Source organism: Dermacentor variabilis, chromosome 1 (genome assembly GCF_050947875.1).
Source record: "Dermacentor variabilis isolate Ectoservices chromosome 1, ASM5094787v1, whole genome shotgun sequence".
Classification (NCBI taxonomy): Eukaryota; Metazoa; Arthropoda; class Arachnida; order Ixodida; family Ixodidae; genus Dermacentor; species Dermacentor variabilis.
Genome location: NC_134568.1, coordinates 225,533,631 through 225,561,304, shown reverse-complemented (window position 1 = coordinate 225,561,304; position 27,674 = coordinate 225,533,631). Strand labels below are relative to the sequence as shown.

General features: G+C 48.6%; 1 protein-coding gene across 2 annotated transcripts in view; it reads right to left on the bottom strand.

Annotated features, from left to right (window-relative positions):
• LOC142557781 (guanidinobutyrase-like) overlaps window positions 1–9,718 on the bottom strand; it is a 30,790-nt gene extending 21,072 nt beyond the window's left edge. The window contains exon 1 of one of the 2 annotated variants that reach the window (XM_075669896.1): window positions 9,391–9,718. In XM_075669896.1, the coding sequence (XP_075526011.1) occupies window positions 9,391–9,583 (193 nt within the window). In that variant the 5' untranslated portion in view covers window positions 9,584–9,718. The remainder of the gene's footprint in view (window positions 1–9,390) is intronic. The other variant, XM_075669905.1, reaches the window with a different exon arrangement.
• Window positions 9,719–27,674: the final 17,956 nt, after the last annotated feature.

Below are 27,674 nucleotides of genomic sequence, written 5' to 3'. Positions count from 1 at the left end.
ATCCCTCTTGTTATCTTGCATGTAAAATTAACATATCTTCGCATTCTGCTAAATATTTAAAATTTCTGCCGTTATTGTTTGTCACTGTACTCATAACTCCGAGGCAGCTCTGCCTCGCATTCATGAGCGAATGTTGTGTTGTTTATTTTGACCAGAAAAAAGAAAAAAAATATAGGAGGTAGCATGACGTCGCGCAGCCAGCCTTGGCAAGCGAACGCTTCGTGAAGCCACAGTGGTGGTCCACCACGTGACTTCTTGCGTGGAGATCACGGAGCAAGATTTGAGATTTGCTGGGCCGTTTGGTTCCCAGTAGCTATGCTAGTATAGTTTTTATTCGGTGCGCGCTTGTTAAGCTGCCCTGCCGTGGCACTGCCTGCAGATCGTGAATACTAAAACCAACTGCGCAGTACGACGAGCCATCACGTGTTGGGCCACCAGGTTTGGCTTCAATCGCGTTGCGGTATGCTCCCTCCTATCTTTTTCCTTCCTCACGGTGAGCAATCTAAGGCTAAGGGAACACTTATCTAGTCTGAAAGGTCGCCCTGGTACGCATTTGGACATGCATTGTCAAGAACACGATTGCTCACCGTGTCTTGGTAGCACCGAAATTTTGTATAGGCATAGGAATCAAACAGCGACAGAAATTGTGGAAGCGCACTGGATTGAAAAACAAAAGGAATAATGCATCAGCCATCCTTCTGTTTCATTGCTGGATAAAGAAAATTGGCTGTTCGCATCACATCTATAACGTATTTTCATCGTAAGTGCTTGTTACATGCGCCTTGATGTTTTTATGTTGACCGGGTGGCTTTGGTCCACGGCATTTTATCTCAAACGATATATGCGCTATAGGCGTGCTCTGTTTGACTAGATCGCGCAGATCTGTGGGTATTTAAGCAGGAAGTTCTTCGAAAATAAAACCAGTTGTTAGAAAGCGCTCGTCCTTGTGTTGCTCCTCTTCTTTGTCCCTGTTTGAAAAAGTTAAAGAAAAAACTCTTCAAATTCCTTGGGCGCTGGGCAGAATCGCGCCGGCGCCGCACGGTTCCTCGCACGTTGCAAACCAACGCTTTAGCGCGCTGATCTACGAATGCCCGCGGCGAGGGGGTAGTAATATTTAGTTTTCACATGCTCCCGAGCGCCACGCATTTCGGAGGCAACGCCAGCACTCTGCAGGTGAGGTGCGCCGTTAGATGGCGCAGTATGTCCAGAGGGACACGCAAGAGAGGAGCCCGGCTGCAGTGCGGCTCATACGCACCGGCGCTCCACCGGTGCAGTCTCGGAGCCCACGTAGAGGACTTCGTGGCGGCGCCGCTGGATGGCGTGGCGTGTCCAGAGGGACAGGCCGTGGGAAGAAAGAAATCGGAAGGGAAAACCTGTACGATAGCACAAAGGGCGCTGCCTTGATATTTGAGGCTCGAGCTGGTCGCCTATAAGGACAAAATATGCCGGAGCAAATATTCGCAACGAGATGAGGCATGTGTCTGCTGCAGCAAAAATCCGGAGACCACTCAGCACATCCGAATGGAATGCCAAGGTTCCCCCCGTGAGGCCCATAGGTAACGCACGCCTTCCAGAAACGCTTGAACTTAAAAGTGGACGGAAGCATCAACCCGTCAGCAGTCGAGATGAGCAAGAGAGGTTTATAGTATAGTTGTAAAAAAGCAGGGAAGAGATCGGTTCGATGGGATTCACTACAGGCGTAGGTAGTGGTACCAGGTAGATAGAGAAGTTTTGACGAAGAGAGAAAAGATTAAGGAGATGTATACAAAAATACTAGAATGAAAAGGATATAAGCATACCTGATTCACTCGAGCAGACTAGGTTACCATTTGTCAACGCCCAGCTTTAAAGGCGATGCCAATAAATCATCATCATCGAAGCGCGAGAGAGGAGCCTAGCTGCAGTACACGCGTCATACAGACGACTTTCGGCTATTTGCATACTTGCATCGTAGATGAAATATACTCAAATTTTTTATTCAAGGCGGAGGAAAATTATAGAAACGGAAGTTTCTAGCAAAAGCTACCGTTACCATAATTATGCAATATAATTCGCTGTTTTATCCAATGTTCTAAGCAATGACAGCAAGTCAATATCACACACAGCAAGGCCCGCGGTGTTTCGCGCATTATTGCCAGTATCACTTGCAATAAGCGTTCGCAGTGGCGCGTGATCAATTTGTATTGTGCACAATACTGTCGGGCTGGAATATTCAAGATTCACTTTGAACGTAGACATTCGAAGTGAGGCCCGTGTCAAGAACTCGATCAGAGAGCTCACAGACTCAGCATATACGCTTAACCATGGTGCAGGAGCCTGTTTTTGATGTGATAACTTGCCAGACTGTCCCGCAAGTTTCTTCTGCAATTTTTGTCAAAATATCTATTCAGGATACGCAAAAAAGTCGCAGTTTCTCCCGAAAGGTGAAGCATCGATTGCGATAGCAAATTAGTGGATAGCAATATGAAGTAAGGATAGTAGTTTTATGGGTTGTGTAAACTTGTAAACAGGGGCACACTAACTAAATTACCAAGCATGGTGTCACGCGCGCACAAGAAAACATGAACGCATGTGACTCGATGACCGCGCAAACTCGCTGTCAAAACGTTGGCGGGAGGAAACGCGGCAGCAGCAGCGAGTGAAGTGACATTCGTGCTGTATATATCGCTTTAACTAAAAGTGAGCGCCGAGAACACACAGCACGCACAAAGCTACGAGCCGCTGACGCACCTAGACTCTGCCCCCAACGCAGATCGCTCTCAAGATACGGCTGGGCGACCGCGCGTAGCCGCCACATGCGTAATTGCAGTCGGAGTAGAACGCCCCCCTCCTCTCTTTCGCCCCTCCACCCGGTGCCTCGCAAAGTTGGGTGGCTTGCGCAAGACGGGAGACGGCGCGCTACCTGCCGGCTTTGTACTGCTTTGTTCTCTTTCGCGCGGTCGAGATTGAGTCGTCATCGTCGGCTTCCCTCGCACGCCTTCACTCGCACATACAGCGTAGGGCGCGCGGCGATGCTGTTATCGCCCTTGGGCTCTATACGGAACCTCACGGCGACGGCGACCCCGACGGTGGAAATGCGCTTGGAGTGTCCATATAATTGCTATCGCAATAAAATGATTTGTAACACGGAAGAAGAATTTCCCGAAAGACACATGCCTTGTACTCTAGCATTGATAGTGCAGATGACCGAAGAATACAATGGCCGTATAACGTAAAACTATTCCAATATGTTTTTATTCCAATTTCCTGACGTTAAATTTGCGTAACCACCGACGCAAGCATCGGGCGGTGACCCGCAGGGTTGTCTGAACTGACCAATCTAACTCTCTCCTCGTTTTGGGAGGTCACTTTTCTTTGCTTTAAAAACGGATAACATTGCCTACACCGAGCAGCTTGTTTTATCTAATTGGCTGACAAGAGGCGAGGAGCTCGCTCAAGTGGAGAGGGATTCGATAAAGCTGATCCAGTGCACTGAAAATCGATAACCGCATGAAGAGGGTAGTGCCGGAGTCTGCGATTGGTCCGCTTTCCCATACTTATCTTGCGGTGGCTCGTCGAAAATCGCGGCGGAATGCGACGGAAGGAAATAATGCCGCTAAAGCGAATCTTCAGCAAAAAAGGGCTGACAGAACGAGGTCGTAAACATGCCGAAAGTGCTCGAAAACGTTACACTGCCACGCAAAAAGCTTTATTGTACGCAAATAAACCCAAGCTCTACGGCAGGTGCAAGTAGCCAGTGCCTGAGCGATCGGCGGCAGCCATCTTTTATTCCTTTTAGAACGGGGCAGCCTGCGGCTATCAGAAGAAAAGTCAGTTTTGTTCGGCATAGTAATGCATCTTTAACGCGTACACGTCACTTTGACGCGGTGAGTTTTCGCGGTTTTGTGACGTCGTGTGACAGGCAGGTGAAGTGGGTGCAGCTCGAAAACTTTTGACCAATAGCCGATGGCTAATGGCGAAAAGGCGTCGAATCAGAAATAACAGTTTTTCTTTTGTTCGGTCCGCTCACGCATAATCAGTGTGCACGCCTCATATCAGATGGGGAGCTATCGCGGTTTTCGTGACGTCGCGTGAAAGACAGGCGAAGTGGGGGGGTGGCCCAAAATGTTTTTGACCAATCGCGCAGGGCTGATTGCAGAATTGTAATAGAAAAGTTTGGTATAGCTTTACGTTATAGCGCCCCAAGTTGGGAGATCAAACAAGGGGCACTATAACGTAAAGCTATTCCGAAGTTTTCTATTCCAATTCTGCAATCAGCCCTCCGCGATCTATAAAATAACTTTTTTCTACCACGCCAACTACGCCCGTCATGCGACGTCACGAAAACCACGATCGCTCCAAATCTGACATGACATGTACACACTGATTATGCATGGTTCGGCCGAACGAAAGAAAAATAATTATTTCTGATTCGACGCCTTTTCAACATTAGGCCCCGGCTATTGCCCAAGAGTTTTCAGGCTGCACCCACTCCATGAGCCTGTCACGCGACGTCACAAAACTGCGAAAACTCACCGCGTCAAAGTTACGTGTACGTGTTAAAGATGCATTAATATGCCGAACAAAAATGAATATTCTTCTGAATAGCCGCAGGCTGCCCTGTTCCGAAAGGATTGAAAGATGGCTGCCGCCAATCACTCAGGCACTGGCTACTCGCACCTACCGGAAAGTATAGGTTTATTTGCACATAATAAAGCTTTCTGCGTGGCCGTGTAACGTTTTCGAGCACTTTCGGCACGTTTACGAAATCGTTATACCAACGCTTCTTAGTTTAGGATCCGTTGTAGTGTCATTCTGAAGCTTTCGTTGCATGCTGCCGCGATTTTCGACCAGCCACCGCAAGCTAAGTGAGGGAAAGCGGAGCAATCGCAGACGCCGGCACCACCCTCTTCATCCGGTTATCGATATTCAGTGCAGTCGCTCGGCCCCATCGAATCCCTCTCCACTTGAGTGTGCTCCTCGCCTCTCGTCAGCCAATTAGATACGTCAAGCCGCTCAATGTAGGCAATGTTATTCGTTTTTCAAGCAAACAAAAGTGACCTGCTATGATCGAGGAGAGCGTTAGATTGGTCTGTTCAAACAACCCTGTGGGTTGTTTGAACGCATTGGTCAAAATGTTTCAAGGTGCACCCACTTCACCTGCCTGTCACGCGACGTCATAAAACCGCGAGAACTTACCGCGTCAAGGTGACATGTACACGTTAAAGATGCATTATGCCGAACAAAACTGAATTTTTTTCTGAATAGCCGCAGGTTGCCCCGTTCAGAAAAGAATAAAACATGGCTGCCACCGATCGCTCAGGCACTGGCTACTCGAACCTGCCGGAGAGCATGGGTTTATTTGCGTATAATAGACAGTTTTAGAATAGCGTTTGTCGCCTTACGTACCTTAAACGTAATCACCTGTGTGGTATGTTATGGTGCGTGTCCTTTCAATATAGAATAGAATTTATTGATAGGAATGACAGAGAGGTCGACCTGAGCTAGTGCGCTCTAGTCTGCTACTCTGCACTGGGGAAGAGGGAAGGGGAGTGAAAGTACTTTGATGGATGATGATGATAAGAGAAGTGGTGGATGCTTATGTATATGAGACAGTTGCCTTGCTAGAGCCGCTCGTCGAGCCTGGTGTCCTGCAGAAACTTCAACAACACTTTAGTTGCACGCATTGAAGTTGCAGTGTCAGGCCATGGGCCGAGGATATATTCCTCCGACAGTGGCTGCCTGCCAACGCTGGCTAGGAAACTTTCTAATGTCCTTCGCTTCAGCATATATATGCTAGGCAATCGCACAGTATGTGTTTCAGTGTTTCAGGCTTTTTCACAATCAGGGCTGTTCGATTGGCCGATGAGTTGCGCGTAGCGACGGGTGAAAGCAACGCCCAGCCGAATCCTGTGTAGCAATGACGTTTTGCTCCGCGTAACCTTCGGGGGTATTTAAGTCAAGACAATCCATTAGCTACCATCCTGTTATAGCTATGCTGACGCGTCTCGTTAGGCCTACGGGCGCCGGAATCGCTGAACGATTTCAGAAATAACACGCTATGCGCTCATAACTAACGTTTCAGGTGAGTTTAGAGAATGCGAAAGCTCATTTCAATAGTTACTGGCCATCAACGCGAGTCAGAGCGCAGCCATCGCGAAAATTCACGCTGAAGCGGGAGCCATGGGTGCCGCCATGTTCGACAACGCTATTTGTTAACGTACGTAAATATTCGAACGCTAAACTCGCCAAATAACAAACGTTATCATAGCGGACGTAAACCGCAGAAACCCAATAACATTGAGAGCATGCGCAGTGATGACAACGCTATTATTTACGTACGTAATGCGTTTCCGTTTGGTTGCACACGCTGAACTAAAACTGTCTGACAAAACTTTTTGCGCGGCCGTATAACGTTATCGAGCCCTTTCGGCACGTATACTACATTGCTTTGCCAACTCTGCTGAGCATCCGTTTTAGCGGCATTTTTAACTGTCCGTTGCACGCCGCCGCAATGTTAGACAAGCCACGTCAAGCTAAGAAGGGAAAGCGGACCAATCGCAGGCGCCGGCACCTCCCTCTTCATCCGGTTATCTATTTTCAGTGCGCTGGCTCGGCCCCATCGAAACCCTCTCCACTTGAGCGCGCTCCTTGCCTCTTGTGAGTCAATTAAATAAGAAAAACCGCTCAATGTAGTCAATGTTATTCGTTTTGAAAGCAAACAAAGGTGATCGCCTATAAACGAATGAGCTTTTGATTGGGCTGTTCATGCAACGCTGCGGGTCAGCGCCCGATGCTTGCGTCGGTGGTTACGCAAATTTGAGGTCAGGAGTTAGGAATGAAAACATATTGCAATACAATAATAGGACCCCAGAACACATACCACAGGACGGGCGTCGTATGTGTTGTTTGTCGGCATCTTTCTTTGCGCCTTTGATTTCCTCAAGTATATGACTCACCAGCTCTCTCAAATGAAGATTATGCTTGAATAGGAAATAGGGTTTGGAAACTGACGTCACGGAGTTTCTAGGACAACACGGCGATAGCGCCGCGGATGCAGCTCAGGAAGTTCTTATAACAAATATTTCTGAAAAAAAAATTCCGTGAAAAGCTTGCACAATATAGCTAGTTGTCTGCATCGCATCCTGATTTCCGCATGATGCTTTGTACAGTGAAGCTGTATATGGCTAGCCGATTCGTACGTCCGTCCGTCCGTCTGTCGGTCGCCTATACGCCGAAAACTGCTTCGGCACTACCTCATGCGCATGCGTGAAAAAAAGAGAGAAAGGAAAGAGAGACGCGCGATTAGCCAACACCACCTCAACAGCACAAGGCTTGTTTACTCCGATCAATGACGTCACGCTACCTGGCCCGAAATTTCCATTGACAAAGCTGGCGTGATGAAGGCGGTGAGGTCCAACATGTTGCCTACTCGGGAGCATCCACATTACATTCTATGGCAGTCGGGCCAGGTAACATGATGTCATGGCCTTCACTCTAAGAAAAGTTTCCATCCTTTGAGTCGTATCTTGCCACACAACAATAAACGTCATCTGTCTGGTCCGCATTTCCTTTCTTTAACGCTGCGAGCCTGATACTTCCCAGTAACGAACGGCATGCGCGTTATCAGCATGACATATAGCAATACCGACAGGAAAGTAGAGGGCGCGGCGTTTTCAAGAAAGGAACCGTAAGCAAGGCAAATGACGATTATTGTTGTGTGGCACATATACACCCCAAAGGGTGTAAGCTATTTTTAGAGTGTTGTGCTGTCTAAGTGGTGTTGGATTAGCTGCTCCAGTAGTGACGTCGTTGCTTTCCGTCGCAGCCGAGCGCGAGCACAGCAGTTTCTCTCCAGCTCCGAAAGGATTCCTTGCGTCATTCGCACTCCTGAGGAGCAGGCAGCTTTTGATCAGCAACGCCGCGAGCAGAACTGGGAATGAGCTCGTCTACGCCGTGCCGATGCTGCAGCCCTGGCACAAGAACAGGTTCGTGCAGCCGAGCGCAAGCAGCAGCTGCGTATATATATATAATCGGCAGCCTACCAAGCAGTCGTTTAATGAACCGTCGTGATTAACCCAGTGATAACCACCGGGGTCGCACGTTTCAGCTTCGCTATTTAACCATCTGTACGGAGTGCTTGGGCGGTGATCCTTATGTTCTTGATTTTTTCTGAAAGAGGGAAACAGTACACCAGCCTCTGCTCTTTGGATTATTTCTTTGTTCAAATTCAAATACACAGTATGTAGGAGAACTCAACGCCGGATGGTGTCGGCACTTATAATGATTTACATTTCGTCGTCGTTTTTCAGCGTTCTCGGGTGATCTTTTTATATCTATTCATTTTATTTGATTCTTTTGTACGATGTCTGTTTCAACGAAGAACGGAGGCAAGCTTTCAGAAAGGCATATGAGAAAAGTACACATACATGCGGCAATGTCGCGCCTTCCTCATCTCTCGTAATTTTATTTTAGTAGTTAGGCCTTTAGGCTACAAGTACATATACTCTGCAGTTTGAATGCTATGCGCACGTACTTTAGCTTGTCGGAAAAAGCGTGTGCCCAACCTTCCCGCAGTGGTCTTGCCTTGTCTGCTTTACAGAGTTTTGCGATACATATACTGCTGCTATTCCAGTTCTACGTAGTGGACAAAATGCTTGTGGCCTTGATTTCAAACCTGTGCTCTAGATACTTTAGCCACGTGCAATTTTCACGCACTTACATCGCTTTCCGCAAGTCGTGCACTTATCACGCGCCATATTCCACACCTATCATCAGATGGTAACAGTAGAAACGCACGGGTGAATTGCGGTGTTATGGGCAAAGTGGGAAAGTTCGCAAATTGTAAGAAATTAGGAGAAAAATTCAACGAGAAAAGCCGTAATTAAATGCATTAACCAGATGCTCCTATTTGTAGTTTTAATCATTGAATTGTATGTATGTATGTATGTATGTATGTATGTATGTATGTATGTATGTATGTATGTATGTATGTATGTATGTATGTATGTATGTATGTATGTATGTATGTATGTATGTATGTATGTATGTATGTATGTGTGTATGTATCAGTCATTGTTTTTTCTACTTACGCAGTAAACAAAAACGTACGCGATTAAACAACGCGGCAGCGGTATTAGAACAAAATCTTAGTTCACGCTCCTTTTCTAGTCTCCCGAGGTGGGTATACTCTCAATAACATTCTCCTTGCGTAAGAAATACCGCGCTTCTCAGCGCATGCATGTCACAAGGAACTGTCACGTAAACAATCGTGCAAGGAAGTGGCGGGTAAGAAAAAAACAACAACGGGCAAGGTGGCGTATCAGTAGGCAGCTGCGCGTGAGGACGAAGGGCGCGCATTTCGCGGCTCCGGTTGTTTTCCGGCCGGAAAGGGGAGCCGCCTTCACTCACCGCGCGCCGACGCCGCGTACGGGAGGCGCATGAAGGTGGCTATGCCGCCTGGTCGCGGGCAGTCGTTGCCCGACAGCGGCTGGTTCAGGTTGGACCCGTGGCGTCGCCCCGGCCTGTCTCGCAGGTGGCCGGCCAGTCGCCGAACCAGCAGCAGGGCCCGCATCGCGCGTTTCACCGGCTGTTGTTGCTGCATCGCCAAACCTGCGTGAGAGCGCGCGCAACGCTCGTGTACGTTGGCGATGCGCGCGAACGGCAACGTAAACGGCGCCTGGCGTGATGCCGCTCCTCGCCCTCGCCGCCTGCGTCGCACGCCGCCAAGCGACGGCGTCTACCAGCTGGACAGGCGCCCGCTTTAGGGCGGCGGGGCGGAATGTTCGGCGCGCATGTTTGGACGCGGTGCAATATAATGCACGCTACATACCGCGGAGACCACGCTCGAGCTCGCCAGGGCTCTGATAACGCACATTGATAAGCTAGCTATGTTCAGGAGACACGATAAACACAGTGCACGCGCCCTCCTGTGCGGCGCAGGCTGAAGGCTGGTGCTGGCATTCCTAAGGCAATCGTCTGTTGTTGCATATGAAATAACAATTTGGTGCTGTAGCTAGACTGCACTGGACTCATGGTATTGGCTTCACGTCCTCCGTTGTTCTTTTTTTTCTTCGCAGCGCGTTCTCCGTCGCGGAAGTTTTAAGCAGAGAGAGAGAGAGAGAGAGAGAGAGAGAGAGAGAGAGAGAGAGTATTTCAGCGACTTCAGTGGGCATCAGCAGTATTCAGCCAACGAGATGGCGCAGACGGCATAGCCACAAGAAATAACCTGGCGCACGTTCAATTGAGTGATCTATCGCATTCATGAAAGTGATGGATGAGTTAAAGGAGAACACTGGTGCCTGTCCTTCGTGTTAAAAAACAAAACACATTTCTGAAGCAGAATTTTTCATTCTAAATAATGAACAAGAGAGGGATTAGTTATTTATGTCTATCTCTAATATAGTCGTTATTGTTGAAAAATCGAAAAAAAGAAACAATGCTTGCAAAGCGCATTCCGGAGGCGCGAAGCTCGAATGATGGCAGAAGTGTAATTTGCACACCGATGTTTTTCTTTTATAAATATTATTTGTTGTTGCAGCTGAAATGTGGGCATAGCAGTCGGCTTGCAAAATTTCGAAATAAATGTCCTTTGTTTGCGATGAGTATACTGAACGAAGGATATTACTAAATGAACGTGTAATATCCTCGTAAGATGGGGAGGAATTCCCTACGTTAATTGTTGATTTCGATAGAAAGTAATTATTTACTGTAATTTAATCAAAATAGGTGATTCCAGTGTGCCATGTGAGAATGTGTGGAAGTGCTGGCTGCACAACGTCATTAATTTCCTAGTTGATTCGCAGAAAGAACGCGGGAAAGGTTCGCTCTTTGAAAGGCCGATCAGTATAGACAGCTTCGCCGCCCACTTTGCTCGCTGCATGCGATGCGGATTGTGTGGGAAATTTGTGGGCTTCAGCGGACAGGATAAACCTTGCTACAGAGTTGGTAGTTGAGGGGGCGCGTTAAAGAACCCCAGATGGTCAAAATTAACTCGGAGTCGCCCCTGCGGCCTGCCTCATTAACAGATCGTGGTTTGGGCACGCAAAACCCCAGAATTTAACAGCCGAGGGGATCGCTAATGCAGCGAAATATCGTGTCCTCTCTGCAACGCCTGTGCCGTTCGTTTCTAGCGCGTAGAAGTGATTTAACCTCCCTTGCTGCTTCACGTTACAGCCAGCAACCCCTTTGAGTGAAATGTTTTTCCTTCCAAAGTATGCATGTCTCGTGATAAACGCGCCTGGATGTTTCAGCGTTATCTGAGAGGGAACGACAGTGCGGGTCATACGAGCACTGCCACGTGTGGAGACTTATGCGGTTCGCGACTTGCACAGAGATGCTTTTGAAAGATTCACTCGGCATTGCTTCGTTTAAGCTATGTAGGTACGTACGTGTAGAATAAATGGGCTCCAACTGAAGAGATTGGAAGCCTCGGGGTACTGCATTTCGCTTATAGCAAAAATATAAATTCGCTTAACAATAAATTAGTTAATAAAGAATAATAGAAAGGGCAGTTTAGCACGCGCAGCTCTAACATAAAGGAGGCTGAAAAAGATGAAATAACAACAAACGCGAGTCGCTGTACGTCACATTCTCCCTAATACTTTGAGCACACATCGGTACTAATCAACAAGTATTTCATTGAAATGAAATCTATTATTTGAGGGCCACTAATACGCCATAGTTCAAGTATCGTTTCAAATGATAGTGCACGGTTGCCCAGCGCCCTAAGTTCGGGGGGGGGGGTGGGCAGTCCAGCAACACGTGGACTGTATGTCTTCGTCAAACGCTCCACACGCCCTCGACGCAGGGTTCTCAGGATAAACTTTTTCATGCGTAACTCAGCACAGCCACTTACGCCATTCTGTCTATTATTTGAAGCAATCGTAGCTTGTGATATGGCTGCAAACTTTGCCCACTGAGTACAAGCCCGACCGTGCTATATAAGGAAGCAATTCCTTTCCGACAAGAGATGAAGCATCGGGGTGGGCATAGAAACGCCAGCCTTAATAAACATAGTGTAGCTTGAGTGCGTTCCGAGTTACTCTCCATAAGTACACAGAGAACACTCATTATGAAACATGTCTACGTTGCTGTCCAGTTTGCGTAACATCCCACATGTTTTACCTTACCATGTATTTATCTCGCTACCACGTTGCTGATCACATTTTCTCCTCGCTCCCTGTGGAAAACAATCTGCGCCGTTGTGTACCGCTGTTTTATCTGCCTTTTAAATGTGAAGATAGTGCTGAGATAGCACATACTGCACTTGCATTGTTTAGAGAACACTTAAAAATTATTCGTTGGAAACAACGTTTGCATTGGTTAAAAAATTAAATTATGGGGTTTTACGTGCCAGGACCATGATCTGATTATGAGGCACGCCGTAGTGGTGGACTCCGGATATTTCGACCACCTGGGGTTCTTTAACGTGCACCTAAATCTAAGTAAGTAGCAGGCTAGAGGCCCGACTTCTCCTCTCTTCATTAAAATCTACTCCTCCTCCTAAATCCAAGTACACGAGTGTTCTCGCATTTCGCCCCCATCGATATGCGGCCTCGGTGGCCGGGATTCGATCCCGCGACCTCGTGCTCAGCAGCCTGGCAGCGTAGCCACTAGGCAACCACGGGGGGTGTTTGTTTTGTGGAAGACATTATAATATGGAAAAATGAACCCTGAACTTCACTCACTGGATTTCGTGACTGAACCACTGCATTAATGAGGCAAACGTGACGTCACGAATTTTATGTTACGCAAGTGCTAGTTTCAGGGCTATTTTTCTGCAGTCGTGGTATACAATAAGCACTACGTTGTGTCTTTGGTTACATTCGAAAACAATGTATCTACATATTTTTAGTCTACCTACGAACAATTACTAGCCCTGAGCAGACAATGCAAAAAAAGTATGAGCTCAAGGAGACGGTTGGTGCGGATCTTCGAAGGTGGCATTGCCAGCTGCCTATTGTCCCTGCGTGTTTTCTACGAACCCTGCTTTCGTGCTATAAATGGCTTATTCCCAATTCCAGAAGTATGCTTCGCCGAAGTGACAGTACAAGTAAACTATGTTTTTTTCATGTTGACATAGTCACATTTATTTATTTATTTATTTATTTATTTATTTATTAACACATTGTAAATTAGGTAAATATTTTCCTTCGTCCTAGTCTATCCTCTCTTTATGTTACGAAACAATATTCTAATCGCATTGACATACCCTAGCATGAGTCGCTTAGAAAGAACGTAGCCGAGTCGTAATGTGCATGACTCGCCGAGGTGGCGTACGTTCCCATGACAAGATGATTTGCCTCGTCCCAGAAAAAGCTGTTACGATAGGCCTGGACATCGACCTGTCAAGTGTGAGAAGCGTTCAAGCGGGCGTCCCCATGTCGACATAATTGCCCTCTTTCCGGAAAAAGCGTCGTGCCTTTGTTCCCTGAGCAGACACAAAGAGAAGGACGAAGGGAAGAAAAATCGAAGGGCAGAAGCTCGTCGACGGCAGAACCTGACGAAAGCACTAATACATCCAAAGGCTCCCCAAAAAGACGTCGACGATCACAAGACCGCAAGGGGTTATTTAAGGCCGTCCTGACTCCGTGTTAATTAGAACCACTCGAGACTCGGGTAAGAGTCACAACCATGTACCAATGAAGTGAATAGATTCTTTTCTACTTTTTTTTTCATCATCACGATGCCCAGCTTCGTCGTCGTTTCCTGATTCTTGCGGTGACGACCCACCTCACCCGGTCGGGATCGTATCACTGCTAAGCCCGAGGACGCGGGTTCCAATTCTGGCCACGGCGGCCGCATTTCGATGGGGGGCGAAATGCAAAACGCCCGTGTACCACGCATTGGGTGCGTGGCAAAGAACCCCAGGTAGTTAAAATTAACCCGGACACCCCCACTACGACGTGCTCATAATTGTATCTTGTTTCTGGCACGTAAAAACCAGGATTAAATTAAGATGCATGACATGTCGAGTCACACTTAGACGCATTAACCTATTCTGGCGTCTTCAGACACATGTGTATTCATTGGTCCCCTCAGGGCGTACTGCACTTACCTTGGGTCAACGAACGACCGATTTCTCGGAACTTTTTATTTACGCAGATCCGGAGACTTGTTCGATCGGCTCGCGCACTTGTTTACTCGGCTGGCTCGGCTCGCGGGACAGGGCTAAATGCAGCTGCAGCAAGCAGGTGGATTTCAATCCTCGACGAAAACAGTCAGCGGTTCTTTCGCACCATGTTGTGCGAAAAGGTCGCAGTAATTTTTCGAGTGAGCGTAACACGAGTTTCAAGAAAGACTTCCATCGATGACGTCAAAAAAAAAAAAAAAGAAACAGCGAGTTTTTCTAATGGAACAGTTTGGCCATGGATCCAAACAGAATACCACGCCATCAACTTGCGTGTAAATTGCACTGACGCACACTTGTATGTCGATGCACTGAGGTACCGAGATGTCAAGGCCCGCCTAAGCTTTGCACAGACCTTGAGACGTGTCACCGAAGAGGCCCACGCGCAAGTACGTGTCGTTAGCGTAACACGTAAAGGTTTACACTTTGCGGATGACAAGTAGTTACTAAGTTGAACAAAGTAAGCTCAGAAACCTTCTTACAAGACAACGTAATGTAATGGTCGTTAGTTTGAAATCGCGCCGAGCACGCGAAAGAACCCCTTGGACATGTATGTTGGACAGTGCTCGTCCTGCCTTCTTCCCGTCTCGTCGGTGTGTTTAGCGCTGTTTTCTTCGGTGGATGCATACAGTTGTGTACCCAGAGAAATTATGCTTCAAAGATGGCTCCGTGTGTAACATCTGTTTCATTGAGGAAAACGGCTATACTGACATACGCTGAAGCAATGCTATGAGGTCGTTGACTGTCATAAAAGAAACCACCCCGAAAGAAGTCTGTCATAGCATTGTGAGTCACACACGGAGCCGCTCGAAACAAACAGCGTGAAAAGGAATCGCAAAACGGGCAGGTGTGTCCTGAAAGAGGAGCTGAATGCTGAATACCCGGCGCGTAACCTGAACGCCCGTTTACGGTTCCCGGCCACGGCGGCAGCATGTCGACGGCGGCGAAACGCTGAAAAAAACATTCGAGTACTTAGATTAGGTGAATGCACGTGAAAGAACCTCAGGTGCTCAAAATTAGTCCGGAGCTCTTCGTTATGACGTCCCTTGTGCAATTTCGGGACGTTAAATCCTAACAGTTAATTTTAAGAGCCAACGCAAAACTCTCGTTTATTTGGGCTTTATCGTTGTGGTAAATGCTTTACCCTCCGTGGTCTGGGAAAAGGCCGTGAAGTCTACACTGTCACACTGAGACGTCTGGAGTGTCATGACAGCTGATCGGGAAAGTGCATCGGCGACAACGATGCTGGAACCGCAGTGTGGCGGATACTTGTGGTAAACTCTGATATTTACGACATTTGGCGCTGTTCTCTGGCTGTGTGCGCACTTCAGTCTGACTTAAGGGATTGAAGAGCAAATATGAGAGGTTTGTGATGTAGAAGGCGGCTCCTTCGAAGAAATGGCGAAAATGACGAACGGCTTGATAGGCGGCCAAGAGCTCCCGGCCAAACTTGCTGTAGCGCTGTTCTGTAGGATGTTAGCTTGCGGGAGTAGAACGCAATGGGTTGCAAACCTCGTTCACGGCACTGCTGTAGCGCGCCCCCACAGCGGAGTCGTACGTGTCCACCGCAAGGCAAAAGCGCGAGTTCATTTTCGGGTAGACCAAGAGCTTATCTCGACTGAGCGCGTCCTTGATCTTCTGGAAACAGGCAGTGACTCATTTGTCCACGTCAGCTCCGCTGGCTTCAAAGATGAGACCAGTAGGTCGTGCAAAGGCTGCAAGATGTGCGCACTGTGCGGTATGAAACGTCGGTAAAACGTTACCAAGCCGAGTAATTCTCGCAGTTGGTGTCACGTGGATAGCTGTGGAAAGTCTCTGACTGCCCGAACCTTAGTTGGTAGTGGGCGAATGCGTGAAGCGTCGATTCTATGGCCCAGGAAATGCAGGGTCGACACGCCAAATTCGCACTTCGCAGCATTGATGACGAGTCCGTGGTAGTCTAAACGCTCCAAGATAAGCACGAAGGGATCGCGATGTTCCTGTGGCGTGCTGCTCGGGATGAAAAGGTCGTCGAGGCACGCATGGCAGAAGTGCAGACCGCGGAGCACTTCGTTTATAAAGCGTTGAAGTGTCGGCGCGGCGTTCTGGAGGCCGGACGGCGTCCGTACAGCCCGAAAGGTGTCACAATTGCGCTCTTCGTAATAGCTTCTGGTGCCGCAGTAACCTAATGGTAGCGAGGATAAGGTCGATCTTCGAGAAAATTGTTGCGCCGTGTAAACCTGCCGTGCCTGACATAACGGTCGGGCACGATTACCTGGTTGAGCGCTCGGTAGTCCCCGCACGGTTTCCAGTCACCTCTCACCGTATGTGCTATACTGCTGTTGTTGACAGCCTAGAGTGGTGAAGTCGGTGGACGTTGGTGAGTGTGGCCGGTACGACGCTAACATCGCCACCTGCGCCAACAAGGAAACGAGCACCAGTTACCCCGGGCGGTAACAAAGCATAGAAATGGGCGGCTCGCAGGAGGGGCTGAGGCACTTACAGCCGTTGTCCTATCCAGCCCGAGAGCGCGGGGGAACGCAGTTACGGGCATCGTCACGGAAACGAGGATGGTAACAACATATTGTGATGGACCGGGACGGCGGCGACGACGGTCGCCCGACGTGCTGCTCGATGGGGACGGGTTTGCTGATTTGCCACGGCGTCAGCAAGGCGGGACATTTCTGACACTTCTGCGCGCAGCTCGGCTACCGGTTCACTGGCTTGTGCGTTGACGGCTTATATGGGAAATGTTGGAATTTGCATGATTTCATCCGCTAATTCTGCAATCTTGCTGATGCCAAGATCCCCTGCGGTGGCGAGTATCAGACGAACGTTGCCGTGCAAGCGGCCAGCAGAGAAAAATTCAGAGCCATTCCACTCTGCGAAGGTGGATGACCAGTGGAGCTGTATATATGCTGATAAATATGTTGATAATAAGTATGTTGATTGAAAATAAAAGACACATACTACAATAAATTTCTTTTTTTTCACCGTTCTTTTATTGTTTGATTAAATTGCATAGCCAATGCTTTTTTGATTTTTAACCTTCTTCTGTTTGCTTTTTTGGATTTATTGTTTGATCACCAAGGTGACTATCGATTTATGGCCGTCATGATATACGGCCAGTGGTTCTGTGGCGCCACTAGAAAGGTTCTTGGCCAGTGTGAGGTCTATTTCCATGAGGAACGTCACGAACCACTTTCCGTCTGGCCGAGACACGCCTATGTTGAAATCACCCACAATTACGATGGGAGTGGAGACGGTAGGGGTGATCCAACCGAAGGTGCTTCCTCTTGGCGTTTGTGGCACAATCTTCGTCCGTATTACGTGCCGCCCGCCGTTGCCGCGCACGTTCCCCCTTCTGTTCACGACGGTGTTCTTCGTAGGCGAGCTGTTCTTCCGCAGTCATCACCGCACGCGGCCTACCCATTGCGCGGTTGGAAGGGAACTAAGATAAGGTTACGTGGTCTGCCTATAGCGTCCGTGACGTCTAAGCGCAATTCATACTAAACAGTGTCTGTTCCAGTTTAACTTTTTTAATACGATATTTTTTTATAACTATACGTTTTGACACTTCCCGCGATTAAACGCAGCTGAGGCCCACCCGGCGATACGTTTTTGGTGTATGCTTTAGCGCTTTTAGCTCCGGGGTGGCCGCCATCTTTTTTGCCTACGCACACAAACTGCATAAACCACCAGAACTTAACGCATAACAGCTCCATTGTAAGAGCTTACGAAGAAGGGAGGCGTCGGTGGTGCTTGCCTTTTCAACCAGCAGTGCGCTGCATGCGGCGAAGGCATGGAGAACGACTGAGGAATATGGAAGAAAGTAAAGGGGCTGGGAGAGTGGTCAGGTATTCGTACAGGAAAAACACTGGTTCACAGTAGAGGAAAAAAACTAGAAAGCTTACCAGCAAGTACGCGATCGGTATACTAACATGGCAACAAAGAATGTCTAACGCAAAGTCAGAGAGGCTGAGACAATAGAGACCTTTAGCGTGTCCGCTATTCCGGCAAACCGGGACGGTTTGGGCGGATTACCGGATGGTCAGGGGCGTAAACGTGAGCGGCCGGATTAGTGCAGCCGCCTGGTGTCGTAGAGCTCAATCAGGCAAACACAGAACTAAAATTGCAGTAACTTACTTTACTATGCTTCGCTGCTGGTGCAAATTTTGGCAGCGGCGTAATTATGTTCACAATTACGCCGCTGTCGAAAACTTACACCTCAGCTAAGAAGAATATAGTAATTGGATCTGTGTTTAGGTGGTTGAGCTTTTGCACCACCAGCTGGCGCCACCAATCTGGCCGCTCACGTTTACGCCCCCAACCATCCGGTAATCCGCCCAAACCGCCCCGGTTTGCCGGAATAGCGGACACGCTAAATGTCTCTATTCTTATGGATAGCGGCGATGGAAAAGAAACTTGCCATCTGTAGTTACTCAAGAGGAAAAAAAAACGAAATCTGGGGTGGTATTCTGTAAGAGTCCACCTAGTGGACTGTCCATTTCGGACACTGTTTATTGGATGCGGCTCTACGAGAGAGGGGGAGACGAGCGGCGCTAGCCAATCAGCAGCGGCCGAAATGGACAGTCCACTAGGTGGACTCTTACAGAATACCACCCCAGGGATTAAACAACTTATGATAATTCAAAGAGAAGCTCTTTAGTCTTCGAAGTACCCGCCGTGGTTGCTTAGTAGCTATGTTGTTGGGGAATTATCATAAGACATCGCAGCTGAAGGCGACGAAGGGACTACTTCGGTTTATGAAGGATAGGGGCTTGGACAAGCGGCTGTGACAGTGATGTCGCGTACCACGCAAGAGTGACGGACTGTAACTGACGATGTGTTTGCTGTGTTATGTGCTCTCTCTCTCTCTCCTCCCATCTTTCACCCCCCCATCCCGCTCCCATGTATAGGGTAGCAAACCGGTTAGGCTAAACTGGTTAACCTCCATGCCTTCCTTCTCCACTTTTTCCTCCCTTCCTATGTTGTTGGGCTGCTAAGCACGAGGTGGCGGGATGGAATCCCGGCAACGGCGGCCGCATTTTGATGGGGGCGAAATGCGAAAACACCTGTATACTTATATTTAGGTGCACGTTAAATAACTGCAGGTGGTCCATATTTCCGGAGTCCCCCACTACGGCGTGCCTCATAATCAGATCGTGGTTATGGCACGTAAAATCCCATAATTATTTTTAATTACTTTTCGAAGCGAGATCAGGATGCCTTAGAACAAGCGAGATACGAGGAAGAAGCATGCTCTTGCTACAGCAAAGCTAGGGAAACGATGGAACATGTTTCATTAGAATGTGAAGATATCTGCCCAGCGGTCGATTTACGCACCTCTGGCCTTCTTGAAACCCTTGGGTTCAGCGAAAGCTGAGAGAAAGTAAACATGCCTGCAATAGAGATTAGTAAGAGGCGATCATAAGATTGGTGGAACAAAAGTAGGGAAACGACAAAACGGAGGCATATAGAAACAAAGTTAACAATAGGGGTTTAGAAAGTTTGGTTACGGGAATTCATCGTGTATTTTTTTCTTTTTCTTTTTTAACATAGTTAGGACATTACGCAATATAATAACAAAAGCTTGGTGGCGCAGCGCACCACCCCGTTCCAGAGGGGACGCTCATAGCGTCCATCCATCCAGCATTGCGTGGGCATGCGGTCGCCGAGCTCTTTGGCCGCCTGAAGTTGCTGCGGGCGCTTCTGCTTTTAAAGTGAAATCCGCCGAATCACCGCATCATTGAGCGTTATATGAGGAGACTCGAGCGGTGGCGTGGCAATAAGCTCACGAACTTCGGTGATGACGTCCGCAGACAGATTGGAGACAATGTGAAAGTTACGCGTTGGTCAGAAGTAATCCGCTACGCAGAAAAACGCGCTTCCGTCTGCAAGAACCACAGGCCATGATCGGTGGGTCGGACGGTTGGGAGCAGTGGGAGCTCCACCCGAAGTTCGTAGGTGGCAGACGCAGCAGTTGTGGAAGGCGCGTTTCCGGCGGGTCGCGTGTCTGCGTTCATCGCGCCTGGCTAACGCAGGCGTGTTCGATCGGATCATCCCTGTAGCGTTGATAGGGGTGAGGCAGAGACGAGGTAGCGAGGCACCCTAGAGACGAGCCGCACCGACGTTCGCTGCGAACATTCTTACGGCGAAGCTGTATGACTCGAATCCCGGGATTTCTTCGTCTCCGTCCACACAAAACCGTTCCACGAACTGAAGCGAAAATCTCGATTGAAAAAATGCGTGCAGGACACACCCCAGTATTCGTTTCAATAAATAAAAGCACAAAACAAGCGTCAAAACCACATAACAGATGATAAGGCGCGTTCGAACAATGCGAAGCACGTAACGTTCGCCGCATGCGGTTGCATACGCTGCAGTTGCCGCTAGAGAGAGAGAGAGAGAGAGAGAGAGAGAGAGAGAGAGAGAGAGAGAGAGAGAGAGATGAAGAGGAAATGCAGGGAGGTTAACCAGATATTAGTCTCCGGTTTGCCACCCTACACTGGGGTTGGGAGACAGGGGATAGAAAGAGGGCAGAGAGGAAATGGTTAAAAAATGTACCCACAGAGACACACATGAAGGGCGTTCCTGTTAGAGACGTTCACAAAGGCCGGTAGATCGCAAGAAGCGCAATAGCGCTTGCACGGCACTCTTCTGTGACGTTAGCTCCTGTCGATGGTGCAGAATTCCTTCTTCCCATAGTGGTCGATCGTCGAGCTGATTGAGTTCGTGACGAATTAAGGGATTCCCTCTGGACTGTACTGCGGGCAGTCGCAGAAAATATGGCCGATCGATTCTTCACGGCCGCAGTGGTCACAGTTTGCGGTGTCGGCCATCCCTATGCGGAACGCATAGGCTTTGGCAAAAGCAACGCCCAACCACAGTCGATAGAAAAGCGTGACGTCTTCCACGACGAAGCTTTGATAGGACTCGAAGGCTTAATGCGGGATCAAAGGAATATAGTCGAGAATTCCTAGCTTTGATAGGACTCGAAGGCTTAATGCGGGATCAAAGGAATATAGTCGAGAATTCCTAGCTTTGATAGGACTCGAAGGCTTAATGCGGGATCAAAGGAATATAGTCGAGAATTCCTAGCTTTGATAGGACTCGAAGGCTCAATGCGGGATCAAACGAATATAGTCGAGACTTCCTGAAATGTGGCGCATTCCCTTGCAACGTCATGAACTGGCGAGCAACAAGGAGTTTCATTGCTGCGTCAGTTCTAGAAAGTGGTATTGGTACGCGGTGGTCTTCAGTATGGGCTGAACGGGCAGCTTGATCGGCCCATTCATTGCCGATAATCCCGCTGTGACTTGGAAGCCATTGGAAAGTTATTTCATGGCCTGCATCACTTACATGGTGCATCGTCTCTGTAATCTGAAATACTAAGTGTTCATGCGGTCCGCGTTGTAAATGTGACAGTAGAGATTGCAATGCCGCCTTTGAATCGCAGAAGATTGTCCACTTGTGTGGCGGTTCATCACCGATGTAACGAGGGGCGGTAAGGATCGCTGCGAGCTCTGCTGCCGTCGGTGATGTCGCGTGAGTCTTCTTAAATTTGATGGTTGCAACTTTCGCTGGTATCATGACTGCCGCAGCGGAGCTGTTTGTCAGGACAGATCCATCAGTGTAAATATGCGCAGAGTCATGGTAGTTCTCGCACAAAAGTAGTAACGTGAGCTGTTTAAGGGCTGGTGATACTAGATCAGCTTTTTTTGTTATTGTCAGGTTGATTTTTGGCTGAGCCAAGCACCATGGAGGAATCGAAGGTCTCGCAGCAGGAGGGAAACAAGCTGGCAATGATTCACCATGTGCGGTAATCGTTTGACTGAAATAGGTGCATGGTCTGTTCGCTGGTAGCGAGGCTAGGTGGTGGCGACGAGTTCTTGCAAGATGCCTTATATGGGTCCTGAGTACTTCAATTTCAATGTGGGTCTTGGCAAAGTGGTCTGTAGCGATTGCTATCGTAGTCACTTTTGAAGCACTCTGAGGAAGGCCTAGACAGATCCGGAGCACTTGAGCCTGAAGACTTTGTATTGTGCGTAGATTCATTTTGCCTGTGTTGGCTATTGCTGGCAAGCTGTATCGCAGAAAGCCGATAAAAAGCACCCTGTATAGTTGCAGCATAGCACTTGTCGACATTCTCCAAGCCTTGCCAGTGTCAAACTTGAACAGGTGGCAGATGCCTGTCAACTGTTCATTCAAGTATGATACGTGAGGGCTCCTTGACCAGTCCCTGTCACTTATGACATCTAGAAACTTGTAAAATCGAACGTATGGTATTACTTGGCCATTTATTGTTACGCTGTAGTTTGTCATGGCTTTGCGCGTAAATGGCACGAGTGCGCATTTCTCGGAGGAAATTTCCAGGCCTCAATTACGGAGGTAGATAGCAGTTTGGGTGGCAGCTCTCTGAATTCTCGCTCGCGATTTTAGGCGTGTTACTGCAGACGTCCATATGCAGATGTCATCTGGGTACATTGAGAGCCTAACTGTGCTTGGCACGTGCTCAAGGAGAGCAATTAGTGTTAGATTAAACAACACAGGGCTAAGTACACCTTCCTAGGGGGCGCCGCGGTAGCTATAATTTAGATAAGTATGACCTTCTTCGGTGCTTACAAAAAAACGTGCGCAGCTTGTACTAGTGGTGCAAGGCTGGAGTCAACAGTGGAGCTTGTGATCATTTAGCTTTTACGTGGCTTGCCTAAGTTGTTTGTAGGTTTTGCGAGGTTATGCTAGATTTTGCTAAGTTGTTGGTAGGCTTGGCTAAGTCGTTTCTAGGTTTTGCAAGGTTATGGTAGGCTTGGCAAAGTTGTTGTCTAAGCGGGCTTGACGCTTGAAGTTTTCGAGCAGTCGGAGGCCGGGATCGCTTTCTCGGCGACGTCGAGCGTTCAGGCGCCGACTCTCTCTTTGCCTAGACTGAAACTCGGGATCCTCGACTCGGCGTTGCCTCTTATCAGCCGCAGCTTCGATACGGTGTTTCGAATCAGCTCGGAGGCGACGCATCGCTTCTCGCTTGGCAGTACAGCGCTCTTCCTGATAAGCCACTTCTTCAGGCGTCTGGACTTTCTTCTGTCTTCCCATGGCAGCAGCAGCACGTACTCATGGAGGTGTGTCGCCGCGCCGGCTGTTCCGAGTTTTTACTCGCCTGTGACGTCACGAATCCGCCCTTCGCGCGTGGGGTGCGAGGAGGTTACGTGGCTCGGTGCTCTCGCAGGTGGCTGATAGGCAACCGCGAGGCGGCGCACAGCTGGGCTGAGTTTTCTGGTCACGCTCCACGGCGGAACTAAACTAAACCTCTGTTTTGCAGTCGAGTAGCATGGAAATCTTTGAAGAACACGTTAAAAACCTTTTATGAAATTTATTTTTCGTGGTGCCGTGCAAACATTGTCACACTATTCTAGAAATCCATACAATAGTCTTTCTTTCATGCTGCTTCCAATATCACTGTCACAATGTTAGAAACATCTATTTCTTAGCCAAACTATTGTTTTTGTATTTCATTATTTGTTTCGCATTGTATTTCCAACATTCATTGCTTCATGTCCAATTTACGTTTGTAAAGTGTGTACATTTTTTTACGCTATGTGCAAACCAGCTGTACCCACCCTGTTACGGCCAAGACGGCCAACAGTATTTGAAAATAAAAATGAAATAAAATAAATAAACAGCTCTACTGTTAAAAGAGACAGGAAACCGTCAGCGATTAAAGCGAAAAGAGCGCATATTCTTTGGTATCACGTGTACAACATAGAGCACGGCATTCGTTTCAATAAAGAACATGCACAAAACAAGCATCCAAACCACATCATTGATGATAAGACGCTCCTGATAACAATGCGAAGCACGTAGCGCTCCCCCGATATGTTTCGCGGTAAAGATTACTGCTGCGCAAGCTGCCGCGGCGACGGCAGCTTGCGATGGAGGTGACGTCACTAGCCTTTCGTATATAAAAGAACTAGCTTAGCAATTGATTTCATTGTTGTTCCAGCACTTCCATGGGCTGGCATGCGCTTAGTTAGGATTCCTCAGGAGCCGCGTGAATGCGAGAAGTGGCGAAGGGCAATACGACCAGAGGCGACGTGTTGCGAAAATTACCATTACTCGCATTACTACTATTACTATAAATTACCATTATTACAATGCGATAAACTCCCCACAGCTTCGCTGGACGTCCACTTTCGCAGGGCCAGTATGGTGTGTCAATTGTTCTTTTTTTTTTTGCTGCAAGAAGCCATTGTCAGCTGAAATAGGGTCGATTGTATTCGTTCGTGCGTTCATTTGTTCATCGCATTTTCGTTCAGTCGTGGTTGCACGTATAGTAAAGAATATATTCGACGTGGGTCGAAAGAACTATCGTCCTGATTTAAGCCTATTTAATAATTTCAATAAATTCTGGGGTTTTACGGGCCAAAGCCACGATCTGATAATGAGACACGCCGCACTTAATAACAGTTCGGATCTAGATAAAAAATGTGGATCAGCTTTTTGACTGAAACTTCTATAGAACCAGATTACGAGTGTATAGCGGGGGACTTCGGATTAATTTTGACCACCTGGGGTTCTTTAACGTGTACCCAATGCAAGATACATGGGCGTTTCTGCATTTAACCCCCATTGAAATGCGGCTGCCACGGCCGAGATGTGATCCCGCCACCTCGTGCTTAGCAGCGCAACGCCAGAGCCACTAAACAACCACGGCGGATTATCTGCGACATTCGCGGCTTTGTGAAGCAACTCTAAAAAATAAAATAAAAACAGGAAATAGGAGAAAAAGCGCCGAGATCGAGTAAAGGTGAAGTCAGTAAAGGCAACTTCGCAGATGTCTCGCTAATCTGGCGGGTCTTGCACATCCTGTAAGAAAATGGATGGTCCTGCAGACAGCACGCATGTAATGCAAATTGTGTGATTCTTCAGACTGCGGAGGAAGCCTCTGAGCGTTATCCAGAAGTTTGTTCATGTGTTACAGGAGTTCTTTGAATGTTTTCCAGAAGTACCGAGTTGGAGAAGAGAGGCTCTTGTGAAGGTGACGAGTGCTTCTCTATAAACGAAGTGAGGAGCCCGAGGCTCACAAGAACTTTTCGTAATAATTCAGTTATAAGGAAATCAAAGAGCCAACATACACTCTAGGGCTGTTTTTCACTGACCGTCTCACAAAGGAACACCAAACGCAGCAACCTTTCTGGCTCCGACCTTTGGCTTTATATGGACAGGCGTGAGGAGGCCCAGTTTAACGCTCTGAGCGAAGATGAAAAATATTGCCGTTGTTTTTTCTGCATTGTTAGGGCAATGAAAATGGCAGCGCACGATATGCTGTATGCCTGCTACTTGATGGTATACTGTTACGTCGGGGTGCAATTGGCGTGAAGAGTTCATTGTAGTTACTTCTGGGTCTTTCTAATCAATAAATACGTTATACATCTCTATGCTGTCAAAAATAAGGGTTCCCTTTCAAGCGCACCATCTGGCATATCATCCACTTGCAATCGAGAAAAACAAAGAACAACATAAAAAAGGAGCGTGAACTTCGTAAACTGGAAATCACTCGTGAAGTTGGAAAGCGAAGGCTCTTTAGCTAAGCTCGCCGTCCATGCGGCAACAGAATCAACGCACGCACGCACGCACGCACGCACGCACGCACGCACGCACGCACGCACGCACGCACGCACGCACGCACGCAAAAAGGACTTTCTCTTCGATTATTACTGCTTGCGTGCATGATGGCGATATAGCAGAGTTGAAGTGCGGTGGGAGGCGAGGTGGTGCACATTCCGCGTGATGCTGGATGGCCCCTGACCGCTCCTTCGGCGGTCCTCTCCCATGTGCCCTCCGCCATTACGTTTCACAGCCGCACTCCGGAGTCGCGGGGCGGCGGAGGCCGCCTGCATTAGTCGTGTTTGCGCTGCTGCGCCGCCCCAAGACAAAAGAATCGCTCGCATACCAGGACCCGACGACCATTGCCCGCGCTACTGGGCCATATCGACTCGGAACCTCGGAACGGTTTATTAATCTCGAGTTGTATACAAGGCAAAGGTGCTGCGGAGGTGAGCCGTGCGAAGGTGAGAGAAGCGAGAGATCCAGAAGTCTCAAAGGCTGGCGCGCTAAATATCGTCAGAATTTTGGCACAAATAACAGAAAGCCGACGGCGAGAGGGCAAAGAAAAGAAGCAACAAGCGCTCGCGCGCGCGCACGTCCAACAGGTACGCGCCCGCTGCGCGCCTTTGTCGTGCCTCCCTTGAAATTCCACAGCGAGAGAGACGGCTCTCGGGGATATTAACTCGGCGCATGCGAACGCCGGATTTATTCTTCTCGGCCTCGGGCCGAGAGGGGGGAGGGGGGGAGGTAGAGGTGAGCGCCAGTGCCTTTGCCTGGCCATGAAATGAAATCTTGCAAACCGTTTTTCCGAAGGACATGAACTTTCATTTTCGCCTTCCCGTTCCCCGGCAGGCTATCCCTTGGTCGGAAGGGCGACGGGCGTTATAACCTTTCGATGACAATATGGAAGGATGCTTCATTATATCCTTGGTGTTATGCGCAATAGCGCGAAGCGTGCCGAAGAAGTAAAACGAGCAGAGGAAAAATGACGCCCCAAATTGTGTGTCACGAAGCAGGGGCGGGGGGGGGGGGCGCAGCTGTCAGCGAGCCACGCGCACGCCCGTGTGCGCGCCTTTCGCGGACGAATTAATCGCCAGTGGGCGCTGCACTCGGTCGGGACCGAAGGCACCGCACGTGGATGCTTCTCGGCCTGCAGTGGCGTGAAATTTGGCCGCATACTCGACCATTACAGAAGAGACGACGCTCCATGAATGCTCACAAAATAAATTAATTTGGAATGGGCACACAGATATGACTGAGCGGGCGTAGGGGTAAGGCATACATGGCCCGGTCACTTTCTTTTCACTGCACGAGAGCGCCAATCACTGGCCTGTCCTATAGAACGCGTACACTATCAAATGATTTTATCTAGGTCCTTCAGCATCGCCAGAAGTGCGCGACGCTGATAAAGATGGTTGGATGCAGACTTTTTAAATGGCGCCGGACGGAACTCGCGACTCGCGAAATGCCGCATGGTTGTGCGAACGTGCGTAGTCGTCCTTTAAATGAAAGCAGAAAATGCGCACTGAGTAGCAAACTGACTACGACTTCCTCCTCGCACGCACGCAACCCCACACAGTTAGACCGGAACGCCTGGCGAGGGATGAAGGTAACTGCGCCATTTTTTTAATATTGGTGCCATGCGTCCTCACCGCCGACAACGCTGACAACGACAGATGTCTGTCATCTTCGAGTAGTCATCGTTAATCCTTCTGTCATCGTCAGGCCAGCTCCCCATTCTTAACTTCAGGCCGTGGGGTGAATTTTTCCGCGAGGGCAGAGCTCCTGATTCCTCCAGCAGCTCCGCATGTGCACGTGGTCATGCTAGTGAGGTATGTCGCGATTTATACGACGATGAACTCATGTCCCCTCATCGACAGCCGCTGAGAGTGCAGTCCTACGTGCTGCTGTAAAATTTATTAGCTGTGCGTCTTGATACGAACCTTCTGTGCAGTTGTGACTCCAAACAACTTCTGCAATGCCT